Source organism: Podarcis bocagei (assembly GCF_964188305.1).
Source record: "Podarcis bocagei genome assembly, chromosome: 13".
In the NCBI taxonomy this organism is placed as follows: Eukaryota; Metazoa; Chordata; class Lepidosauria; order Squamata; family Lacertidae; genus Podarcis; species Podarcis bocagei.
This window is the reverse complement of record NC_138138.1, coordinates 21804746-21819857: the sequence shown is the minus strand read 5'-3', so window position 1 is coordinate 21819857 and position 15112 is coordinate 21804746. Positions and strand designations below refer to the sequence as shown.

General features: G+C 47.2%; 1 protein-coding gene across 1 annotated transcript in view; it reads left to right on the top strand.

Moving 5' to 3' along the window:
- NGFR (nerve growth factor receptor) overlaps positions 1-9081 on the top strand; it is a 62795-nt gene extending 53714 nt beyond the window's left edge. The window contains exons 6-7 of the mRNA XM_081166626.1: positions 102-262; positions 3338-9081. Of these exons, the coding sequence (XP_081022752.1) occupies positions 102-262; positions 3338-3639 (463 nt within the window). The 3' untranslated portion in view covers positions 3640-9081. The remainder of the gene's footprint in view (positions 1-101; positions 263-3337) is intronic.
- The last annotated feature ends 6031 nt before the right edge of the window (positions 9082-15112 follow it).

The window sequence follows — 15112 nt, the reverse complement described above, 5'->3', positions numbered from 1 at the left end:
CTACCGTGTTGGCAACGGCGCCAAGTTTGTGGTCTACCTTGATCTGGGAAAGGAGGGATGAGCATCTGAGGCTCAGCTGTTCCCTGCTTTTTCACCTCTAGGTGGAACAGCTGCAAGCAGAACAAGCAAGGAGCCAACAACCGCCCCGTCAACCAGACGCCTTCGCCGGAAGGGGAGAAGCTCCACAGCGATAGCGGCATCTCGGTCGACAGCCAAAGCCTCCACGACCAACAGCCGCAAACACAGACGGCATCCATGCAAGGCAAGGGGGGTGGCCTGCTGGGTGAATGGGGAGGAAGGCCTAGGGGACGCCAGCCAGCTTCAGGGACAAGGGGGCAGCAGCTGCCAAGTGTGTTCAGGCTGTCACCTGCAAATCATCCAGTCCAACCCTCTGCAATGCGGGAACCTTTCGCCCAATGTGGCACTCGAACTCACAACCCTGAGATTAAGAGCTTCATGCTCTACCGACTGAATTGTAGGAGCCAACTCCTAGGGCCGAGTTCCCTTTGGCCCCCCAATAAAATATTTAAGGGGGCATTGCCATTCATATGGGGTGTGTGCACCAGGTCTGGTGATCAATTACCTGCCCCCCTCCATATTTTATTTAACTTGGCACCCTTGGACTGAGCCAATCTAGTTGTAACTGGCAGAAGCTGGTGGACTAAGCAAAACACAATGGGAGAAAAAGCAAGGGAAGACGGTCAGTCCTCTTTTTCCATCGCCCCACAGACTCAGTAGTGGCCCATCCAAATGACGGGGAATTCCATCTTGATTTCCAAACTGAAAGGGAGCATTGTAGGACAGGGCCATTTGAGCAATCAGACTTCCGATGCAGAAAGCAAAATGCACAACAAGCACAGTGGTAACTTGGAACTCGAATGGCTTGGCTCCCAAACGCCGCAAATCCAGAAATAAGTGTTCCGATTTGCAAACATTTTTCGGAAGCTGGGTGTCCGACGCAGCTTTGGTGGCTTCTGCAGCTTCTGCTTGAGTGCAGGAAGCTCCTGCAGCCAATTGGAAGCCGTGCCTTGGTTTTTGAATGGTTTTGGGAGTCGAACGGAATCCCGGAACAGATAAGTTTGAGAACCAAGGTACCACTGTATTCACCAAGCAAATATGCATCTATCCATCCATACATCTCTCTGTGTGTGTATTGCACAGAGCCCCAAAATATTAAGTGTAGGGTTGTTTTTTAAAACCAAGGTGTTTTGGGTTACAGAACTGAAATGATAGGCTCCCTAAATCTATTCCCCTACCCCCCATTGTTCTTTATTTAGAACTGGTGATTTTAAACGCCTTTCTTGTTTACAAAGCTTTAAATTGCAGGGGTTGGACCAGAAGACCCTCGGAGTCCCTTCTGACTCACCAATTCTATGAAAACAAATAAGCAAAAGGATGTATCTTTCTCACTTCTTCCTTTGGAAATTAAGATCACCTTTCACTCCAGATCTAAGGATTAATTCAGGGATGGACAGCAGGACCTGTCTACCACTAGGCAAATATGTATCATCACTGGAATGATGCTGGTGGGAGGCAGAGACTTTTATTCAAATATCAAGAAGAGTTGAAACAAAACCTTACAATGATTTCTTTACCAAATTTGTTAGGTCCACTAGAACATTTTTTTTTTGTTAAAAAAATTAGTACGGAACAGAACTAATCCTGTATACTTGCCTCTCGCACGGCCACTTCGTTATAAATAGATTGTGTTGCATACAAATTAATACAATAATGCAATACAGTCCATGTATGGTGCTGGACACATTTCAGCTTAGGGTTCTTTAGTATTTATGAGTAAATCTGATTATGATTATTATTGAAAATTAGTGGGCGTAGCAGATTTATTTTAAAAATAGATGCTTGCCTCCATCCATCCATCTTTCTATCTATATTTGGAAGAGAAATATCCCCCCCCCCCCGGGGTAAGACTGATTTTCACTTTGACTGGGGCACTTGTATTCGATATACGTTGCCTTCCATTGTAATTCTTCCACCATCACTTATGGCCCACTCTCCATTCTACTCCCTACTCCCACATTTCATACCCCAACAGACTCTTTTCTGGCCAGTGTTGAGAGCCAGTGTGGTGTAGTGGTTAAGAGCGGTAGACTCGTAATCTGGTGAACCGGCTTCGCGTCTCTGCTCCTCCACATGCAGCTGCTGGGTGACCTTGGGCTAGTCACACTTTTTTGAAGTCTCTCAGCCTCACTCGCCTCACAGAGTGTTTGTTGTGGAGGAGGAAGGGGAAGGAGAACGTTAGCCGCTTTGAGACTCCTGAAGGGGAGTGATAAAGTGGGATATCAAATCCAAACTCTTCTTCTTCTTCTCTGTTGGCATTTTGTTTGCTCAAATGGGAGGCTGTCAAAGCAGTTTGCTAAAGCGGTCTCTGAAACAGCCCCCTTCAAACTTCAAAATGAGGGGGGTGGGGACATAGACATCTCACCCCCATCGGCTGTTGGGCACTAGGACACCCCCTGCTCAAGGTTTTCAAATGCTTCCCCTCCGCATTTCTGCTTCAACCCTCCGTGGAAGTTTAAAGGAGAAGTGTGGGAGGGTGGGGGGTGTTGAAAAGTCATTTGTAAACATCCCCCTGTGAAGATGCTTACAAAGGGCTGTTTGAAAAACCCCGACAATCAGACCAGCACCAGATTTAGGGGGGTGCAGATGGCCCCCCTGCACTGGGTGCCGAGCTGAGAGGATGCAAAATAACAAGAAGAAGAAGAAGAAGAAGAAGAAGAAGAAGAAGAAGAAGAAGAAGAAGAGTATCTGACTGGGTTTCCCCCAGCCACTATGGGCAGCTTCCAACATATATAAAAACATAATAAAATATTAGACATTAAAAAGGTTTCCCTATACAGGGCTGCCTTCAGATATAATAATAATAATAATAATAATAATAATAATAATAATAATAATAATAATAATAATAATACCTATTCAAAGTTAGGGGCACCAATTCTTGCCCTTGCCCAGGGTTCCATATTACCAAAATTCATCCCTGATTGGAGAAGCAAAACCTGGTGTCACTCTGACATCAGGTGATTGACAAGTGGCTGACTCCAACCACCAGGCAGCTTTGGCCTGCAATGGGTTGGGGAGATAAAGATCTGTCTTCTGGCTCGAAAATGTTCCCCGCCCTTGGTGTAGATAACTCTGAGCTGGGTGGGACAATGGCCTGACAGCTTCCTCAGTTCCTGGTGGGGCAATGATGGTCAGGTGCAGGCCTGCTTTCCCATGGACAGATCCAGGCCTTCTTGGCTTCTTAGGTGGGCTGGATGTTGACTTCGTACCTAAGTAACCCCTTTTGTGCTCCCCACCCCTGTTTCCCCCACCCCAGGCCTTAAAGGAGACGGAAACCTTTACACCAACCTGCCTGTCAACAAGCGGGAAGAGGTTGAGAAGCTGCTGAACGGTTCCACCGAGGAGACTTGGCGCCACTTGGCTGGGGAGCTGGGCTACAAGGAGGACCACATAGACTCCTTCACTCAGGAGGAGTACCCCGTCCGCGCCCTCCTCTCCGACTGGTCCAGCAAAGACAGCGCCACGATGGACGCCCTATATACCGCCTTGCGCAAAATCCAACGGGGGGACATTGTGGAAAGCCTCTACAGCGAGTCCACTGCCAGTTCGCCAGTCTGAAGCAGGGGAGGCGGGGCAGAGGTCCTACGGGCCAGCCCCTCTGTGATTCCCCACCCTGCTTTTTCCCTCACCGATGCCTCTCGGGGTGAAGACACATGAAGGAAAACAAAATGGAGCTTAGTCTCCCCATGGCCACCATCGTTTCTGGGGAGCACCGAAGCAACCACTGCGTCGGTTGTGGGTTGTTTTCTTCCTCCTCCCCAGTATTTTCACCCAATACCTCTTACCTGTAGCAGACAGTAAGATGCTAAAAAAAGGAGAAAGAAACAGAGGAAGGTAACTGGAACGAATGTTATTGCTTGTGTGTGTGTGTGTTTCAAGAAAAAATGGATTGACAGCATTTTGCTGGTCCTGCAGAACTTGCACCCAGTCAATGCTGCTAGTTTGGTCTCACTCTTCCAGGTGCCTCTGAACGGTCATCTTATGTGCCTCTCCATCCTTGCCTCTGTGGATCCTCTTTCCTCACTCGTACCTGTCAATCTTCAGCCACTGACTCTTCCTTTTTAGGCACTGTGTTCCCCTAAGCCAAGAAATACAATAGGCAGCCTGGCTTGAATGTGTTGCGCGGCCGACGGACTTCAAGGAGGCTGATAGAGGATGAATATTTGGATCTGGAGCATGAGGATGTTAAGAGGACACGATGGAGACTTTATCTTCAGGGAGCGTCTCTGGGAGGGGAGGAAGGATGTGATTTCTGGCTTGTCAAAACTGACACTGTGAAGATCAAACCTCGAAGTATATGGACGGAGGCTTAGGAGGAGACCCCCCATCCATGTTTCCATCCATGCGTTGGTGGCAACATCAAGAATGTCTTTGGTCCCTGATCTCTCTTTTTCTTGCTCAAGATGCATTCCTCGTAGTTCAGTGAAGCTGTGTTGAACCTCGTCCCATAGCTCCCTTGCTGGGTTTGATCAAAGCTAGCCAGTCCCCAAGTGGGACAGCGCTAGTTTAAAAAGGGGTTATAAGCCATACTTGAGAGAGCAGAGCTGGCCAAGGCAAACAAACTAACAGTGCAAACATTGTTGTTAATGAGTGGGAATTGTATTAATCACTGTGATCCTATAAACCTGGCCTCCGACGTTATCCCAGATGTTGTGTTCGTGAGACATAATTAAAAGCGATGCTCTGCATTCTTCCTCAGACTAGTGAACCAATCACTGTGGGTTATTAAAGCCATTACCTCTGTTGCATTAAAATGGGGGTGAGCAAAAGTCCCCCTGGGTGGCCTTAAGACATAAGGTGGAGAGAGGAGGCCTGTTGGTTCTACGCTAAAGACTCAGAGCTAGATTTGGGTCGGGGGTTAAACCTCTATGGTTTGCCGGTGTTCCCCTATACCCACCCATTTTCATAAATATTAGAGGGTCCTGAAAAGTAACATAAAGGGTTGGGGGGGGGACGAGGACGGTCTCCATAAGTTAAGAGGATCCACCTGAAGTCATTGGGCCAACTAAAGTGAACTGGGATCATCACTTCCCCCTTGATATATATTACAAGATATGTGTAGGCCTGGTGGAGAACTTGTGATGTTTGAAAGTTTGCAGCATTTTGAACCACTGCGGAGCCCGTCAGAGGAGATCATCGCACTGCTCCTGTTGTCTTTCTTGACTGGAATTATGCAGAAAAGGGATCCTCTTCACCTACCCACATAAGTACATATAAGGGCTTTAGAAAGAGATGGAAATCAATACATAAGAAAGCTGGTATGGAATGTAAGAGAATTTTCCAGCCCCACACTTGGGTGTGATGAGGAGTATATGGCAGCCCTCCGAGAAAGGTTGCTTTTCTGGTTAAAACACATTTTGCTTCCATCAATAATTTCTCCAGTGTTTTGCCTAAACCGGAACATCTCAATTTGCCTTGAAAATTTGCTCTAGGCAAAACTGAGTGGCAGTTCTAGATAGGATGGGATTATTAATTTTTATTTTTTTAAACCTCTCTCTTGTCAGACAACTGGGACTACCACTTCCCTTACAAGCCGTTGGCCAGAATCTCTAAGTAAGAGGTGGACAAAAATCCAGAAGATGTGGCGAACCAGTATGCAAGTCCTGAGTGGTAGAATGTATTGGGAAATCAACACCACAGATGGTGTGTTATTCCCTTCGAAGTGCCACTCGGGTGATTAATCTTCCTCCCGAGCCACCGGTGCGACAGGTAAACACCTGCACGCAGTATCAGCAGATATCAGCAGACAGCGAAAGTGAGGCTTGAGGCATGGATACGAAGCACTACGTTTATTATTTACAGGACAAAGGAAAGCATGGCTCCTCTTACTTTCTTCATCGGCAAGAGAAGAGAAAAGCAATATCACAGAAACAGCGTATCTGAACTTCTGTTCCCATGACATCCAACACTGGAATGTAAACGCAGACGCGTGACAACAACAATCACACATCTGCAGCACAGAGGAATGGAATTCCCAACAGAATGGACTACACAAGAAAAGCATGAAACTGCCATATCCTTAGACAACCCATTGGCCTATCCATCTCAGTATTGTCCACTCTGGCAGGTTGCAGCCCCCCAATGGTTCAGATAGAGGTCTACCAGATTTTTTTTTATGGGTAGAGACATCAGGAATTGGGGTGTTCTACATGCAAGGCTCTACCACTGAGCTGTAGCCCACCCCCATCTTAACCTTGGTCAGAAGGTCTCTAGGGTGGTCCTTCAACCATCAACCACCATGAAACTCCCCCTCACACCGTTTCTTCTCCTTCTGGTGGAGAAATGTGCCCTATATTTCAGGGGCTACCCAAGAGAAGCAAGAAGATAATGCAAAACGATCTGACTCTTCTTGACCAGCCATGACTGCTGAGCCATTCTGTCCCCTTGAGGCACACTGCAGCCAAGCATGCCCCTTATTTTTTAATTTTTTTGTGGGGGCACCACCCTATCTTCATGCTTAGAGAAGAGGCAAGATAAAAGCACCAGTGAAATTTGGGTCATTGCGGACAATCATGTGTAGATTTACCCCCCATTTTGGTGGGTCTATTTCTGCATGCAATAATAATAATAATAATAATAATAATAATAATAATAATAATAATAATTTCAATCTCATTTCCCCCTGCCAACTTTGATCATAGTTCTAACACTGGTGGGACAAAACTGGTGGTGGTAACTCCTAGCCGGAGTGTGTGCACAGCTCTGTAGTAGCTACTATCTATGAACAGAACAACAGAGAATGTTTGACCACTGTTGGTGAGAGCATAGTGCCATGTATTCAAACTAAACTAACAGCTTTGATGTCAAACTCTTTAAAATAGAGATGGCAGAACCATTGGCTGCCAATTCCAGAAAGCTTCGTTAGAAACATTTTTCCCTTGAAAGGTGGTGGACTCTTCTTCCTTGGAGGTTTTTAAGCAGGGGTTGGGTGGCCATCTGTCACGGATGCTTTAAGCTGAGATTCCTGCATTGCAGGGGGTTGGATGATACCTTTTGAGGGTATTTTCCAATTCTACTGCCCTGTGAGTCTATGGTTCTGTCCCTTCTGGTCCACATTCTAGATTGCAATCATGGAATTCCAGACCTGCAGAATGACCACCATGTGCATGTGCAAAACGCCACATGCCTGATGAAATCAGTGATCGTGTAGCACACCGAAGACCTCTGCAGATGAGCATAGAGGCCTGGAGGATGTTTCTGGGCCACATTAGGCCTCCCTGCACATCCACAGAATTCCTGATATTGCCAGTGAGATAGTGGACTATGCACAGGAGCCTGGAAAGGTTTCAAGGACTCGCCAGAACTTAACAGAAGCTGCTGCATTAGCTGAGAGATTCTAGGAAGTCCTGTTTTCCTTCTTGGACCCATCCCACCCTGGCCGGAAGAACAGTACACTCCACCGTAGGCTGTGCTTGTAGCAAAATCAGGCAGTGTTCTTATCTGATAGGACAGAGGCCACGGATATCATCTCTAATTAATAAATGAGCACGGAACAGGTCCAGCTGCAACACCCCAGTTTACTACCTCTGGAAGATCACAGAGTTGCAGAACAGAAAGAGGAATCTCACGGTTATCAAAGGTGTCGCTATTTTGAGCGAGGGATTCCGTCTCATACTGGAACTTTAGTTCTGCACAGCTAAGCTAGATGAGCAGATAAGTGCTATGGTAACGTGGCACAGCAAATCCACCTTTAAAAACACACACCTTGTGCTGTTAGGAAAGCGATGGGAATAAATGGAATAAAAACGCGTAGGGTAAATGACCAGTGGATGGGGAGCAGCATAACCTCTCGGCAAATAAATCGGAACGATTGCCTCATGAAGAGCAGGCATCGTTTAGAAGTTCCGTGAAACCTTTCTGTGAGCAGCTCAGGATGACTGCTCAGCTGAGCGTGGCAGAAAGATACTGAGCATCCTTTTTTGTTGTTGTTGATAGAAATCACAAGAGGCAGTGATGGCCACCAATTTGGATGGCTTTAAAAGAGGATTAGACCAATGCCTGCTGGTTAAGGCTATTGATGGCTACTCGCCCAGCCATGTTCTGTCTCCAGTATCAGAGGCAGTATACCAGGAATTCTGTATATTGCTGGAAACCACAGGAAAGGAGAATGCTGTTTTCATGCTTGGAGGATTCCCATGGACATTTGGTTGGCCACTGTGAGAACAGGAGGCTGGACTAGATGGGTCCATGGTCTCTTCTTATGAATATTCAGGCCCTCCTCAATCTTAAATTCATGAGAACATGTGTGCCTTTGGAGAAGAAAGCCAAATGTGTGTGTTTCGCCCCCCCCACCCGATAAGTCAACAGATGGTAAATTCTTAAGCTGATAACCAACTATGAGACAGGGGAAGATGGGGAGTCATGGGTTATACAGAACGTGGTTGCAAAATGGACACTGATGCTGAAAAAGCTGATTTCACATGGAGAAGAGTCTTCTGTATCAGATCCATGCTTACGTTTCTAAAGGTATTTTGCATGAAAGAAAGAGGGAAAAACCATTGGAAAGCAACATTTCCCCACAAAACTTGGTTGGCATATTTCTAAATCTGGTTCAGAATTTCACAGCTAGAAAGAAAGAGAGAGAGAGAGAGAAAAAAATTATTATAAAAGAAAAAGGAAATAGCCAAAGTTAGTACCTTAAAAAATAAATCGCTGCCTATATTTTACATTTCTTTATTGCGATGCGTGGGGTTTCTATTTTGTTAATACTCTTGTTCCCCTGTCCCGTGGTTTGCTTGTAATACAAATGCCAGTTTATTAAAACAGTCTTTACCAATAATAAACATTTCTGTAATAGAAGCGATTGGATTGGTCAGTAGGTTTCACGGTGATTGTCCGAAAGGCCCATTTCCCCCTGGCTTTTCAGTTTGCATGGGTGGATGACTCCAAGGGGACGGCGGGGGAGGGGGCGAAAGGTGACTTTAGATGATGTTGTAGTGGCTGCGTGGGCAATTGTAACTGTGTACTGTTCAGATGTGAATAAATATGTGTACCTGTGTCCGTCTGTGTCTCACGTGTCTTCCAGCAATCCAGCAGAGGAAGAGGCAGGTTTTATTTTCAGCTCGGACAGGTCTCAGCCTGTTGTTCTCCTTTTCCCTGCCTTCATCTGTGGCTCTCCAAACAGCTTACAATTTCACATTCCTTCCCCTTGTTGTACAAAACAGACAACCCACCTACCCCCTACCCCCCCCAAAAATGCCTTCTAAATACTGCAGCCCCCTCCAAGTTTACTTTGCAATCAAAATAAACAAACTGAGCAGATTTAGGTAAACATAGTCAATGTGCATAAATCTCTTCTAGATGGTCCAGTTCAGACACAGATGTTTGCTCTTAGGGATAGATGATCTGGACTCCCTTTTGCTTGCGTTGACTAATAGACATGTTCAAGCACATAATTGATGAACCGGTGTTATGAATTTCCCCGGGGCTGGCGTATGGCTGGCTGGAGGTCAGTCTCTCCAAGGGCAAGCCCCTTTGCAGTTTCATAAAGGTAAAGGGACCCCTGACCATTAGGTCCAGTCATGGCCAGCTCTGGGGTTGCGGTGCTCATCTCACTTTATTGGCCGAGGGAGCCGGCGTACAGCTTCCGGGTCATGTGGCCAGCATGACTAAGCCGCTTCTGGGGAACCAGAGCAGCACATGGAAACGCCGTTTACCTTCCTGCTGGAATGGTACCTATTTATCTACTTGCACTTTGACATGTTTTCGAACTGCTAGGTTGGCAGGAGCAGGGACTGAACAATGGGAGTTCACCCCGTCACAGGGATTCGAACCGCCAACCTTCTGATCAGCAAGTCCTAGGCTCTGTGGTTTAACCCACAGCGCCACCCACATCCCTGCAGTTTCATACAATAACGCAATAGTCATTTTATTCTTTGCATCTGTCTCCTTCTCTTTGTCCAAAGAGCTCAGCATAATGTGGGCAGAGCTTGCACTCCTTGGGTGGTGTGGTCTTGTATCAGGTCCAAATTTGTTCGGCAGCAGGTGCTTTGGGGACTTTTATCCAGGCCCGGTGCTGGAAATAGTTCCTCCCTGAACAAGGAGCATGCAACAGGGCATGGCATAAATTCCCCTTGTCTGCAGGCATGCCTGCATCACCTGTGCGCTTGCCTGTTGTGTCACTGGGGATGCCATGGGGCTGGCTGGAGGGTGAACATCACTGGGGCCACCTGTAAATTCCTTGAGCAATACTCAAAGCCAAACTCTGAGTAGAGTCCCTTCCACACCAAACATTTAAAGCACATTGCTTACCCCAAGGAATCCTGGGAATTGTAGTTTAAGGGTGATGGGAATAATTGTGACCTTTGTGACTTCCTTCTAGGCCTAAAGACGAGGGGCACTGGCTGTGGAAACTTGCTAACTGTAATGAAGGAGAAGCGCTCTGTAAATGTTCAGAGGGGTTCGTGTCCATTGCAAGGCCCTGAACTCTGAGCCCCTGATTTTAAAACAAGCTCCAGGGCTGAGTGTGTGTGCGTATATACATTTGGGGCGCTCTTCTCCTGCTACCCAGAAACCACAAAAAAGAATAATGTTTAAAGTAACTTACACAAAGAGCTGGTGGAGAGGGCAACCAAACCACCGGCCCCAGCCTGAATTGTAACTGATGTTAGGCAAGTACTTATTTTCACCTACTTCCTCTTAAACCCCAAGCATAAATGGCAAGAGCTGGCAGTGGCAGCAGGAAGGGGTGGAGAAGCAGCTCGCCAGATGTTCTGTGTTTGAAAGGAGAGTTTCATTTTACGTCTTGTTTACATGTCGAGAGATAGCCAAGGTTGTTTAATTCGGTGTCACGATCCCGACTCAACAATTTACAAGCTCGGGTCTGAAACCGGGAGTCTTTCATTCTCCCAGATGTGGAGAAGGGCTTGTTGTGCTTTTGCTTGGGGCGCCCTCTGCACAGGCTCAGAGGTGCTTTCAGCCTCAGTTATTTCCAGGGTTGTTGTTTTCCCCCCGCTGGAACTTGCCGGAACTCATTTCCAGCCCCTCTGGGGTGGACACCATTGCCATTCTAAGAGAACAAGGGAGGCGTTCATGGTGAGTTCTGGCACATATTTTTCTAGAAAAATAGCACTGTATCCCGGACTCAGCTTATGGCAGGTGAAAATGTCCACCGTTACCTATGACAGCTAGCATGGAGCAGTGGTCAGAGCAGTGGTGTAGCGTGGGGGCCCCCAAATTGTTAGAGGGCGCAAAATTTCAACACCTGGTGCTGCCTCAGTACAGCTGCGCTCTTCCGTCACTGGACTCCGTTGAAAACAGCTTCTCCATGCGAACCAGGAAGTGACCTCTGCAGACGACTCTACAGACACTTCTTTTCTCATCTCTGCAGCTGCGATCTCCTGAGGGACGTAGGTGCCACTAGGCAGTTGAAAGCGCATGCGTACCCCACCCGTTTTCCTCCCTCTGCACGGCCCTGGGCGCCAGCAACCCACGCTATGTCACTGGTTCAGAGTGCCAGGTTGGTCCAGGCTCCAATCCCCATTCAGCCGTGAAGCTCTTATGGAGGGGTCTTGGCCTGGGCAGGTCCCTACCTCTCAGCCTGACCTACCTCACAGGGTTGCTGTGAGTTTAAAATGGGGAAGGGCAGAGAGATCCATGCCCTTCCTTGGAGTGGGCGAAAAGCAGGATATAAACAGAGATATAAATAAAGGTAATAAAACTTTCTGCAGGCAGAGACTTATCCATGCAACATCTGACACACTGGTGACAATGCCAAAATCTGGTGTTTACACACCCTCAGAAATTCCAGAAGTGCTCACGGGCAAGCATGTGTTCGTGTTCTCTCTCTCTCTCTCTCTCTCTCTCTCTCTCTCTCTCTCTCTCTCTCTCTTTCAGTCCCTGTCTCTCTGTCTCTCTCTTGCCCCCTCTCTCTCGTATCTCAAACTACATGCCATGACAGAGAAGTTGTCCTCCCTATGACCCTACAGATTTCATTTGACTACAAACTCTATCATCCCTGACCAGGGTTGATGGGAGTTGTAGCCCAACAACATCTGGAGCACAACTGCTTCCCCATCCCTTTGTTAAGATAAATACCCGCCTTTTTCAAGCATAACCTGGCTACTTTTATTCCGAAGAAAACAAACAGCTCTGGTTCTATAACGTACTATTGTCCCAGATCAGCACCCCGCACTGATCTCCTGCCAAATATCTATGCCACCACCTCCACCCTGGTTCCTCTTTTCTCCTGAAGGTGACACTCTCCCTTTCCTCAGTGAATCCCCACAACAACCCTATGGTGTAGGTTGGGCTCAGAGGCAGCGAATGGCCCTAGGTTTCCGATCGGGCATCAAACCTGCAACTTTGGCGTTATCAGCACCCTGCTCTAATCAACTGAGCTATCCAGGTAGACAAAGAAACACCTTTCAGCTGTCCTGGAGCATATATTATTATTATTTATACCCCGCCCATCTAGCTCCCAACAGAATATTAAAAACACAATAAAACATCAAATATTAAAAACTTCCCTAAACAGAGCTGCCTTCAGATGTCTTCTAAAAGTCAGATAGTTGCTTATTTCCTTGACATCTGATGGGAGGGCGTTCCACAGGGCAGGCGCCACCACCGAGGAGGCTCTCTGCCTGGTTCCCTGCAAGCTTGCTTCTCACAGGGAGGGATCCGCCAGAAGGCCCTCAGCGCTGGACCTTGGTGTCTGGGCTGAACAATGGGGGTGGAGATACTCCTTCAGGTATACTAGGCCAAGGCCGTTTAGGGCTTTAAAGGTCAGCACCAACACTTTGAATTGTGCCCAGAAATGTACTGGGAGCCAATGTAGCTCTTTCGGGACCGGTGTTATGTGGTCTCAGTGGCTGCTGCCAGTCATCAGTCCAGCTGCCGCATCACATCCTCCCATGGGGAAATGCAAAGGGAGAAACAGAGGTTTGGAGAAAGCGACAACAGCAGAAAGCCATGGGTTGCTGTCCGGAGTAAGCTCCTGTTATCCGAGAAAAGTTCCTGGCAATTGAAGAACAAAGATTCACCTCCTGATGCCCCCCTCCCACTCGGAGGGGAGGGGGAGGAAAAAGGCGGGGAGAGAAGGGATGCAAGCTCCACGCATCAGAAGCTGGAGCAGAGCAGCCTGCTCACCACCCCATGCCCCCAGGCGCAATCTGTCCGCCACATGTGGAAGGCAGCATACATTCCCCAATAATGCAAAGCAGGACATTTGCACATTCCGGCTGGGTGCCAGACCGGAGTCAAACCCTGCTCCCCAAAGGCCTGTCTTGGTGTCTTTATAAACATGGGGGCAAGGGAAGCTTGATGTGGTGGGGAAATGTCGGCGCAGGATACGGTGGTCCCTTGTCGCTCTTGGCCTAAGCTGCGGTGAAGACCCAGGTCAGATTAAGCAATAGAGACCGGCTCTTGAAGTTTGGCAGTGACTTGGTCTGAAACCTGCTTTTAATACCTAGGTTTTGCCCTCAGATCAGGAAGGAAAGAGGGCCTCTGGGCATATGCAGAGTAGTGGTGAAAAAAAAGAGGAGAGCAACCAAGGGGCTGGAAACCAAGCCTTATGAGGAACAGTTGACTGAGCTGGGTATATTTAACCTGGAAAAGAAGGAGACTGAGAGAAGATATGATAGCCGTCTTCAAATATCTGAAGGGCTGCCACATGGAAGTTGGAACAAGCTTGCTTTCTCCTGCTCTGAGCTGGACCTCAGTGTTCGGGTAGAATGGTGCATGTCTGAGCTCTGCAGCTTAGGAACCATTTTGAACTTAGATTTTGTACTTTTGTAACTTAGATAGTAGTTATAAACCTGCCTTCATTTTGTTACAGTAACTACTGTTTCAAGACCTAGGTTATGTAAGTAAATACTACATTAGGGTTGCTATATTTCAAAAAGTGAGCTTTTGGGGGGCAAAGTTGTTGAGCTTGTTTTGGCCAAAGTTGTTGAGCTTTTATTGCAAAATGTTTTTTTAAAAAAGTTTTTGAACTATTTTTAAAGGAAATTCGCCAAAAAATTCAACATTTCCGATATGGACTGCCCTATGCCCAGATTTCCCCAGACATTTTAACTGAATACTGAAAATTCTGCCTGTACGCTATTTTCAGTGGACAAATCCTGGATATGTCTGGGAAATTCCAGACGTATCACAGCTCTATATTAAGAGGATGAGACTACTATATTACTTTTGCTTCTTCACAAAATGTGTGTGTGTGCGTGATTGTTATTTTTAAGATAGAGATGATATGTTTCTAGAAGGTTAAATCAACCTTCTCCTAGTTTCCAAGTTTAAAGCTGCATAGAATGGTGCTCTGTTCATCTCACTCACACAAGCAAGGAAATCTATATAACTAAATAACTGATCAGCTCCTACAGCCTAAATCCATTCCTACACAGGAGAGTGTTGTTGCTCACATGCATTGCTTGAAAGCTCCCTGGACACCGAACAGTAGTTATGGGTGTAAGTGTATGGCTGGACTGAGGAGGAATGGTGGGAACTGCCCCCCCCCTTCCCGCACCTTCCCGAGAACAGGAGGACAGTATAGATTTAGAACAGTGGTTTGCAGAAGGGCATAGTTCAGAGGCTGCAGAGGGGAGAAGCTGGGAAATATTGGAAGAGGAACAGCAGGAAGAAGAAGCAGCACCAGGGGAGAGACAGCCGACAGACTCAGTGTCCTTGGAGAGCATTCCTGACCCCCCCCAAGTGTTGGCATGCAACCAAGGAAACAGGCAATTGGCAGGCCCCCGCTGGCTCCAGCCCACCAGCCAGTGTGCCGAGCAAACTCCAGTCCTTGGTGCAGCATGAATCTGCGACCTGAGCTTCCAAAGCTGGGGCATGCTACTCAGCAGAGTAAACACTGTGCAAACCGAAGTAGCAGGAGAGGCTGTGTGAGCATATTTACAAGCAGTTTATTCAGCATACAGCAGGACAAAAGGAAACATGTCTGATCTGCTTCGTGTCCAAAGCAAAATGGCTAAAGCAAAAGCTATACACAAAAGGAAGTTCCCAGCAAGCTGTGCTGGAGTGTAAACAGACATGTGACACACAACAACCATGCCTGTTCCTTAAGGTGGAACGGAATATCCCA